Source organism: Gavialis gangeticus, unplaced genomic scaffold, assembly GCF_001723915.1.
Source record: "Gavialis gangeticus isolate Ggan-Ray unplaced genomic scaffold, GavGan_comp1, whole genome shotgun sequence".
Taxonomy (NCBI): Eukaryota; Metazoa; Chordata; order Crocodylia; family Gavialidae; genus Gavialis; species Gavialis gangeticus.
The window spans coordinates 93,674,335-93,685,260 of NW_017729022.1; the positions used below are offsets into that span (position 1 = coordinate 93,674,335).

The following is a 10,926-nucleotide window of genomic DNA, read 5'->3' on the forward strand; positions in this document are numbered from 1 at the left end:
TCTTCTGGCAGCCCCCTCCCCTGGCGAGTCTAGTTTAAAGCTCTCTGGTTCTAGATTATACCTTCTCAATGATGACTTTGTCCATCCCCACTTTCTAGTTAAACAGGTTTTGGCAAATTCCTCATGAGATATAGGGGAAATAATGCTCTTGTTTCATTCATTGACCATCACTATGTCACACATGCAACCAGGTACTCACTGAGGTCTAGGGCACCCATTTCTCCTTACACACAGATGGGGATAGATTTTCCAGAAGAGATAGGGTCGCAACATTCCTATTTTGTTTAATGCAATGATTACAGCTACAATATCCAGATACAATATCCTGGAGACTCAGCTCCAGCCTTTTGTGGACCTTAAAGATGCTTCCTCATGCACTTTGTAAAGTCTGTAATTGTATTTAAAATTTAGTTGGTCCTGAATGAGAAATTAGGCTATTACTGTAGTAACTCACATAGCACATTTACCTTTCCCCCAGAAATCATCTCTCCAAAAGTTGTGAGCATGCCTCAACTGGGGAAGCTGATTTTCTGTCCAGAATAGAAACACCCCACTTTGATTTCTGCTTCAGCTTTGATTCCTCCTCACAGCAGCAGTGGCATTTTTATTCAGGCAGCTCATAAAAGCTGCCTTTTGAACACTGGTTTTTAAATATTTAACTGTGGAAGTTTCACAAACTCAGTGTTGCTAAATTTTACAGGCATTGAAAGAAAAATGAATTTTTCCTGACTTTTGGGGAGCAAAATTAGTTCCACACTCCACCTGAGGATTAATGTCTTGCATTTCAAAACTTGTCTAACTCTATCCCAACTATACAGTTGTCCAAAAAAGATATCACCCTAAGAAATCCTTGCCTCTAACATAATTTCTGGACCATCATGGCTACAATATCACCCTTACACTTCCACAGTCATTGTACTTTTGAAAAATCCCTTAGTTACCATCTAGATTTCTTCTTAGAAGCTTTTAGACAAACATGAGTTTTTCTTATTTGATCATTTCTGTTTCTTACACAGTAAGGCTCTACATACTTACTTGGCAGTGCTCATTTGCAAATAAGTTGTCATACAAGATTCACGTCATTGTGGAACTGTAAAGAAAAATGGATTCCAATGTAGTGCAATATTTTGTTAGTCCATGGTACTTGCATCATTCATACAGCAAAAAACAAGTTATATACAAGCCATATAATGAAGATTGCTTGTATAATTGTAGTAAATCTCTGAGCAGTAAGAATATACGTAAAACATTGACTGGAATATAATATATAGCATGCTATCTACTGGTTGAATGAGACCTATTCTAAATTTTAATAATTGTTTTTGTCTTTTAAGCCCTGCTTTTATATATTTACAAAGCAAACCAAAGTATGTGAAACAGCAAAATAGAGTTTGGATGCAAGTAATAGCAAACATCTTGTGTCTAAAAGTTGTAAATCATTTTTAAGTCATTTGAAATGATGTTTTAACCCCCTCAGTTGTCTCCCACAAAATTGAACTATTTTATGAGGAATTATAATATATAAAATATGCTTATGTTTATACAAACTGTTTTGGCTCAGTGCCACTAGATGTCAGTATTCATTAAACATGATAACTGATAGAATTTAAAAATGTTGTATAATAGACAAGGAAATAATCATTTACATATTTAAAACAAGTTACACCAAACATTATCCAGTAAATATCATGTCTTTACAAATTATCTTTCATAATAATCTCTGTTTAGTTGTTATAAAGACCACAGATTTTTTTTATATATAAAAAAAAATTTGTTTCTTCTTTGGTTTTAATTGGCTTAGATGAGAGTGGTACTTTCATCAGGGAAAAAAAAGATTATAAAATGACATGGTATACATGAAATAATTTTGTACCTGCTGTGGGATTATTTCATGTTTAAACATGCTTCCTTCACTCTGTTGGTTGCTTCTTGTCACTGAAGTCTCTCTTATCCTCCATTCAGAGTCTGGCATTGGATTTTTCTATGTGTTTTTTATGTGTTCAAAATAAGCATAGCCTTCACAGTGCAGTATTTTTGTATTATATTTGCATTACTGGTGGGTGATTTGTCTGGGAAAAAATCTTCTATTTATGTGCTAAGAAGAAATTATCATGTTTTACTTGAGGCATAGTTTAGTGGGACTAGCTAACCCTCTCCCACATTCCATCAAAGGGAATGTGAAAGCCTATAGGAGCCCTGATTTGCATCCTATTTGGCATAATGATTTTTAAAAATGAATGAATATGAAAAAAATAATTACCCATGACTAGCTAATACATATACTTTCAATGTTAATGTTATAGTTATAAACTGGAAGTTTATTGTTCCATCAGTTCCTAAGCCTGTGCTTGGAATGTTGCCTTGTGGGGTTTGGCTGGGGCTAATAATCCATTAAATTGAAGCTTAGGTGGACATTGAGTTCTTTTTTTGATTGTAGGTCTGATCAACATTCCCGCAGTGGCCTTTGGAATATTTTCTGGAGGACTGATCATGAAGAAGTTCAGGATTAATGTTGTAGGGGCAGCAAAGCTCTCCTTGGGATCATCCTTCTTTGGTTATCTATTGCTCTTTACCTTGTTTGCAATGGGCTGTGAGAACTCAGATGTGGCAGGATTGACTGTGTCTTATGAAGGGTACGTTGAAAGTTGTAAATTTTTGTTCTAAAGCAAGCTACCTTCTCACTACATTTCCCATAGTGAAAATCTTCCTGAAATTGGATCACTTGAATTAAGCTGTCAGGCATTAGTGAGTCTTATTACAGACCCTGATTTGAAAACTGCTTAGGAGAAACATTTCATTTTGTTTCATTTTGTTACTGTTTCCCTTCCTCAGAATCAAACAGGTCTCTCATTATGAACAAGCCCTCTTTTCAGAATGCAACTCTGGTTGCATATGTTCAGAAAATGAATGGGATCCTATATGTGGGGAAAATGGAATCACATATGTGTCAGCTTGTCTAGCTGGTTGTAAGACATCAAATGGCAGCGGGAAAAATGCTGTAAGTAACTTTTCTGCTTCCATGTATGCTATAGTTTTCTTAGGCCTCTGGCAAATGTTCAGCAATGGTGTGATCGGGATGAGAGGAATTTTATACCACATCCCATGACATGCATGGCAGGAGGCACCATGTTTGGGATGGGGCATAAAATTCCTGTGATCCCAATCATGCCACTGTTGAGCTCCACCCAGCCCATTGCCACAGATTGGCTCTGTCCTAAACAGCAAGTTCCAGACCAGGTCTGGGGCCAGGTTTGACTATCAGGTGATTGTTGGCCCAGTCCTGGGACAGCCCAGCTGCACATGTGACATTTAGATGTCCAGGAGCACTGGGATGTTGGGATCTAGAAGCTTCAAAAAGTGTGAGGTGGGGGCTATAGGACAAGGCAGGAAAAGGTGCTGAGCTCAGGGGTTGCCAGGTGCCCAATGGCTGGAGCCCCTCTGCTCTCCTACCAGAGAACCTTGCAACACACTCTCCCAATACCTGGTTTCTGGTTTGGGAAGCAGGGCTGTCCTGGTCCTGATGCCAACCCCCATCCCCATGCTGATCAGCTGACTTTCACCACCGGAATGGGGTTCCTATACATCTGATTTATGGCACCATGCAAGTGAGCCCCTGTGATGCTCCACATTTTTTGTGTAATAATGTGCCCAATTTGCCACTTTAGGGTGCCATAAATCAGCTTGAATATGTTACACTGTAACTTGTGCCAGGGGCCCTAGTGTGTTATCTGTGGTTGTAAATGAGTCATGATTCACTGGAGCTCTGTCAGCATATGGAGCCATGAATTTCCTCGATTTTTGTGGCAGTTTTCTGTTTGAAGTGAAACGCTCCAAATTTTCATGTTACAAAGTCCTCAAACCCCACATCTGTTTTTTGGTCAGTTGGTCTGTCTTTTTGGCACTAAAACTACTTTGGGTTTGAGGGGTTTTTTGAAAAACCTGAATAGTTCATCAAAAATAGTCAATTTATTTCCGGGATGTATTTGGTAGCCATGTTGGTCTCAGACGAAAAGAAATGCAAAACTCTAGAACTCTTGGTTCAGAGATGATACCTTTTATTAGACCAACCAAGAAATTGCAAAAAAATCTTTTTTTTGTCAATTTCTTTCAAGTTTTTTATTTCAGTGAAAAATATTTTTTCTACTGAACTAGCATTTTACTAGCAATGTTTTGACCAACCCTAATCTTGAAATACACAGAGCCTTTGCCTATTGAAGGGTGTGGAAAAAATGGAGTATACAAATGCATTTTAGGCAGTTATTTTTCTCTTCTTCCTCTGTTATGGCCCACTTGTTTCAATTAACTTATACCGCTGCCTGTTATATTCCAGATGTTACGTAACTGCAGCTGTGTGGAAATTATAGAATCTCCATCCAGAAGCTCATCAGCAGTGACAGGGACATGTCAAAAAGGAAGTGAATGTGCAAACATGTTTCTGTATTTTCTGGTAATATCAGTCATCACTTCATATACTTTGTCAATAGGTAGCACACCTGGATACATATTACTCTTAAGGTGAATAGTGCTAATTCCTTTTAATATTGGTAAAGATTTTTAAGGTGTTTTGATATCAATACCCCTTTTTTCTTCTTTTTCTTTCTAGTATTTTCTGTGCTTTTCACTTAATCCTGAAATGATTTAAAAGGTCCTTTTTCACCATAAAAAAGCATCGTAGCACTGCAGACAGCAATGAAAAGCTCTCATTCTAAGCATTAGTATGTGCCTGATTAAAAGAAGCAAATCGCACCACATCTGTATTTATCATTCTATATATATGTTCCCTGTTACAAAAAATACTGTGGAGCTGATTGTCTTTTATACCAATGCCACTTCAGGATGGTCTACCTGTGGTAAATTATATTCACTTTAAGTGTCATTTGTATGGCTAGAATTATATAAAGTTGTCTTGCTGTGAATGAAAATCAAATGCTTAGTGCATGGATTTAGCTAGATTTTCATACACGAAAACCACAATTGCTGCTGATATCAATATATATATGTCCCCAGAGACAGTCTAGCGCAACAGCTGTATAGTCACTCTCATTCTCCCATTTGATCCTTGACAATTAGATCATTTCATATTACCCAGGAAAAAATGATGTAACAAATAGTATCAATAGCTTCTTTCTACAAAGTCTTTCCTACCCAGTGATCCTAGATCATATGCTAGAGCAGCCCAGCCCTGCCCCCTCCCTTTGGCCAGCTATTGGCCACAACCTAGGCAGGGGGAGGGGAAAGGGGAATCTCTCTCCTCCCACAGCCAGCCTATCCCTGTGGTGTGCCACTGCCTGGCTTGCAGGGGAAAGGGGTCTGGGCTCCGTGTCGCTGTGCTACTGCATGGCCAGAAGGCTGCAGGGGAAAGTGTCCAGTGTCTCTGTCCACTCCACCCCCACCAGCTGGTGCTGACAGTTGCCAGCTGCTGGGGAGTGGAGGGGGTGGGTCAAGGGAGAGGGGCCACTCCATCAGCTTCCTGGGAGGTCTGCAGCAGCAGCCAGTGTGGATAGGCTCTGAGCCTCCCCCACTCCCCCACACTGAACAGCAGACATCTGTTTGGTTTGCTCACATTCCAACTTATAGCGCTTTAAGTAAAGTGTGACAGAGCCAGGGGCTTTTTGAATGTCTGTTCTTGGCCTCAGTGATTGGTTTCCCCAGAGAATCTTGCTGAACAAAAATGTGCCACTATTTGCAGAATGCACACATTAGAAACAAATGCTACCACTATGAATTCACAGCTTTTGTTTAAGTAACTGTTTGCCAAGTTCTCCTCTCCCTGCGTTCTGCCCCCTCCCCGCCTCACCCCACTCTTCAGCTAACTCTAATACTAAGGCTAGTACTTGGTGAAAACTGATATTTTCAGAGGAGTATACATGTGAAATGCGAGCTCCAAATATGGCACATGAGTACAGAAGCCAAATCCCTGCAGACCTGTAAAATTTAGTGACATTTGCTTCAAGCGTTTACAAGATTAAAATCAATAAAATATGCTTATACCTAGTAACTGGCTCATTTCTTTAAATGTTCCTGTAATGGTATTAGGCTAATTGAAATTGCCAAGGTACTTCAGAAACTATTGAAGCTAGAAGAAATTATTGAAATGCAGATGATTGTTAGCTGAAAGAGCATAGTATTAATAGAGGGCTATTATGGAGAAGGGTTACCTACATCCATCCTAAATACACGGACTTCCAGTGCATAGAAAATATGGCTGCTGTTGAGGATTTAATATACCAACTAAACACTTTGACATTTTCAGTACAATGTGAGAAGCTGCTTAAAATAAAGGAGAAATAAAATTTCAGAGGAGGAGATTTTAGATATTAATTTTTTTTCTTGTCTTCTTCCCTCCCTACTTCTTCCTTTATATTTCATCTTGATTTTGTTCTGTTTCATTTTTGGAACTCCTTTCTCGAACACAAATGTATCAACTTTTTGCAAAGGCCCTGAATCTGTTGCCTGCATGTCTTCTAGTCATTTCCATCAGTGCAAACAACAGCTTTTTGGCTTTGGAGACTTCTCTGTCATATGTTTAGTGCACATCTCTCTCATCCTTTTGCATTCAGTCATCTTGTCCAACTCAGGGCACAAATGCAGACTTTGCTGTTCCTAGCATCTATCTGGCATGGTTTTGGAATAGTGAATCCTACATCTGTGCCCTGTGCCATAACTCCGATTCGATGTTCATTAAATAAATGGAGGGCAGTGTGCTTACCTTTCATGTGGATTAAGCTATTTGATGGAACAGGGCCAGACTGCTCTGTGAATCTGTCTTCACCACAACAGTTAATCTGAGTTCTGCTACTTCCACTATGGCCCTTGAGCTAGTCTAGCTCAAGTGAGATTGTCCACACCAGGAAATGATGCTTGAGCTCCACAGAGCAACTGGATCGTGAAAATGACTAGATCTGCAACTGATGAATATTGCTAACTTATCTAGAGTTAAAGATTCTCATGTATGAATACGAATTGGATTAGTGAGGGGTTATACTTTGAGTTAATAGTGCAGTATAAGTAGTCCAAACACTGCTGATATGCTATGTAAGGTCATAATTCTACCGTCTGCTGCCTTGGATTTTGTAAATCCAAGTGCTTACCATTTACTTGGATAGGAAACTTGCCCAGAACCTTAAAGTCAGACCAGTTGGAGTTAGGCACTTACATACCTTAAGGCTCTGGAGAGATTTTGGCACCTAATTAGAAGGCAAAAGTCCTTAGGCCTGATTTCCATTTTGTTGCATAATTTTCATGTGCGTATAGTTCTACTAATTCCCATGGAACTGCACCATAGTAAATTAGTAAAACAAGGCAGAGAATTGAGCCTCCTGAGTTGTAATTAGCTATTTGTAATTTATTTCTTAGACAGTTTAACAATTATTTCTATGTTTTTAGATGCATTAATCCACAACTCAAATCTTTTGCACTTGGAATTTATACCTTGGCAATAAGAGTTCTCGGTAAGTTTGGTTCAAAATTTCATTTTACTAAGGTATGTATTTGTACTGTCTTCATTAACTGTTTATCTCAGCAGTGACCTACAAGTTTGTATAGAATTTTGAGTGCCAAGCAAATATGTGGTAAAAATATAATAAATATTAGGAATGGGGGAACAGGTAAAGCATTTATATTTCATAAAGGCTACATGAAGTTTCCAGTTATATAAAATTTTAGGAACAAATACAGAGAGGATACACACAAGCAAGGAAACAGCAGTATTATGAAATTTTATAATGATACCTAGAGTCATTGGTGGGTGTTCCATTCATTTAGCATATTTGAGTTTCCTCTCTCATACCTGGGTTGTTTCCAAACCCTATGGAGAATGGGCAGAGTAGGGTGGAGTAGTTAGGCCCTTCACTTTCTACTCATTCTACACTCAGGCATATTTTCATCGACTTTTGTAAGAATTTGTCTGAATACAGATCCAAGGATCCGCAATCACATTCAGAGTTTTTTCACTGATCTCAGTGGGCTTTATGACCTGGTTCTGAATCCTGTAGAAGTGTAAAGTGTTCAAAGCATGCAGGATGTGACTCCTAATCTAATATAAATAATTAAAATATTATGTTATTGTATCATATTGTAGTATGTTGGAAAGCATCTAAAATTAATACTAAGTGTCATATGAAATAACATCATTGATCTTCCTTCTTTTCAAATACCTACAGCAGGCATCCCTGCTCCGGTGTATTTTGGAATGTCAATAGACACCACTTGCCTAAAATGGGGAAGCAAAAGGTGTGGGGGAAGAGGAGCTTGTAGACTCTACGATTCTAACGCATTTAGGTAATAAATTTTGCGAACTCCTCCTTTTAACTCACTTATTTTAATTATATTTAGACTCTTAGGACTAAAGCTGAAAGAACATTTTCTGCTAAAACTTTATTGCTGTGGAAAAGTGTTTAAAATCACAAAACATTATCATGGACGGTGTCTCAAAAGCAAAACCCAGGAAAACTGAGAAAAGAAAAACATTGGCAAAAAATATGAAAGTTTATAGGATTTTGGTACTTGGAGGGTTTTCTGGTTTGGGGTTTTTTTTAATGTGTATGCTTTAGTTTTGGACACGTGTTTTGCAGAGGAGACCACTAGGAATGTTGTCTCTCAGGACATGTGGGGGCAGGGCCCCCCATAGAATCGGGGAGCAAGTTTTATCTCACTGCACTCAGGTTGCTGCTGCTGTTGCAGCTTGGGCTCCTCAGACACAGGCTGACACTGCTGAGAGGTAGCTGCTGTGCCAAGGCTTTGGCTCCCCAGGGTGCCACCATTCTTGTACCCCACTTGTAAGTCACCCCAAGTCTGGCGCTGCACTCACCCACCCCTAGTTACACTATTGGAGGCAAAGACTTAAGAGGTAAGTGCCTATTTTGAGCATTTCTACAGAGAAAGAAAAAAGAGAAAGATAAGTCAACTAGCAGGATTCCTGTTTCATTTTGAGCATACTGATGCACCAGTAACATTGTATCAAAAAGATTAATTAACAAGAATAAGTAATAAACCCTTACATAGCAAAAACACCCTCAAATACCAAACTTGTTGGTATCTCAGGTGAGGCAGCCAAAGAAGGAGAGGAATATTGCAGAGATGTGAACGTTCCTGTTGCTATTAATTAAGATCTCTACTTCCACTGAAGCATACTGGTGACAAGTTTACATTGGTGTAAATGGAAAAATTGGGAATAACAATTTACAAGTCTTAGCACCTTCTGGAGCACCATGTTCACTCTGCTTTACCTCACAGTGTTATAAATTACTCTCTTTTTAGGAGTGCTGTACATTACCTCTAAAGTAGGCTGATCCCATTATTTTTCTATTACAGATATGTGTATCTGGGATTGACTGTGGTTTTGGGCACCATGTCAATTTTCCTGAGCATTGCTGTCCTTTTCATTTTAAAGAAAAGGTTTGTTCTACAAGATGAAAACATTGCAGCCACTGGAGAAAGAGGAACAGTGTTGGCCAGGAACAGCAAAGACAATTTTGTCACTTGTGACCATTTAATTCAGACAGCCTACTGGCCAGACAAAGAAACTCGCCTTTAGAAGGAGGGATATTTTGGAGGGATGTGTTCTACATGTGGAAGTCTAGTGTAGGAGTTCCATGCCAAATGCTCTAGAAGCAAAGTGTCAGATTGGGTACCTACTTAGTATTCATTTTAAAAACGTTCAAATGTATGTAATATTCTCTGTAAATACCAAAAATCTTACAATCTGTATATGTTTGAAAACAGATTAACATTCTAAGATAATAAAAAGCTTAGTACTTCTGTCTGTCTGTCCACAACGCTGGGGGCCAACTGCACGTGTGCTCCAGAGAGGCCTGGCAGCAATTGGCTGCACGGGTCCTGCCCCCTCAGGGAGAGAGCCAGAGGTGGAGGGAGCCCTTAGGCTTATATTATATTGACTTGCCCCTAGTTCCTGTCAAAGCTGACAGGAGGCATGGGCACTAGGAAACAGCGGGAGCCTGAGCAGGATTGAGCAGCCCAACCTACCCAACCCCCTGGCCATTGCAATCCCTGCCTGCTGGCACTGTCGGCACCATGTGTCCTGGCTGCATCGCCAGAGCAGGGAGCATGAAGCCGCCCTGGTAGGGTATGTGTGGTTGTGGGTTTGTGGGTGGGTGTGTGTGCGTGTAGCCAGGGGCACGGTGTGGGGGTGAAACCATGGGAAAAGTGAGTGGGTGGGTATGGTTGTAGAGCCAGGGGCAGAATGGGTGGGTGGATGTAAGTGTGGATCCAGGGGTGGAGTGGGTGGTGAGTGTGCAGCTGGAGACAGAGTGGTTGGGTGGGTGTGGTTTTGGAGCCAGGGGCAGAGTATGTGGGTGGGGGTGGGAGTGCATCCAGGGGAAGAGTGGGTGTGTGGCTGTGCGTGTGCAGCCAGGGGCAGGGTGGGTGGATGGGGTTTTGGAGTAGGAGCAGAGGATTTGGGTGGGTGTGGGTGTGGGTGAGCAACCAGAGGCAGAGTGGGTGGGTGGGATTGGATGTGCAGCCAGGGGTAGACTAGCTGTGTGCGTGTGTGTTTGTGTGTGCAGCCGGGGGCAGAGTGGGTGTGTTGATTTAGTTGTATGGCCAGAGGCAGAGTGCGTGGGTGGGTGTGGTTGTGCAGCCAGGGGCTGGGTGGATGTCAGTGTGGGTGTGGGTGTGCAGCCAGGGGCAGAGTGTTTGGGTGGGTTTGTGTGTGCAGCGTTATGGCAGATTGGCTCTGTGTGTGTCTGTGTGGGTGTGGGTGTGTGGGTGCGCGCGCGTGCGCTTTCCTGCAGAGTGATAGATCACACTGCCAGGGAAAGCACAGCTTTCTTTTTAAAAGTGTGTGTGGGTGGGGGGAAACCAAGAACAAATAAGAGGTTTTGTGGGGAAGAACAAGTTGAAAGAAATGGATTGGATAGAGGTAAGTGGAGGGATTCTAGTTAGTAAGCTGTATCCAATCCTTTCCAA

General features: G+C 40.7%; 1 protein-coding gene across 1 annotated transcript in view; it reads left to right on the plus strand.

Moving 5' to 3' along the window:
- The window catches only part of LOC109297042 (solute carrier organic anion transporter family member 1C1-like), a 44,468-nt gene extending 34,852 nt beyond the window's left edge, over positions 1 to 9,616 (plus strand). The window contains exons 9-14 of the mRNA XM_019516704.1: positions 2,438 to 2,633; positions 2,833 to 2,998; positions 4,331 to 4,515; positions 7,387 to 7,451; positions 8,163 to 8,280; positions 9,313 to 9,616. Coding sequence (XP_019372249.1) covers positions 2,438 to 2,633; positions 2,833 to 2,998; positions 4,331 to 4,515; positions 7,387 to 7,451; positions 8,163 to 8,280; positions 9,313 to 9,535 — 953 coding nt within the window. The 3' untranslated portion in view covers positions 9,536 to 9,616. The remainder of the gene's footprint in view (positions 1 to 2,437; positions 2,634 to 2,832; positions 2,999 to 4,330; positions 4,516 to 7,386; positions 7,452 to 8,162; positions 8,281 to 9,312) is intronic.
- The last annotated feature ends 1,310 nt before the right edge of the window (positions 9,617 to 10,926 follow it).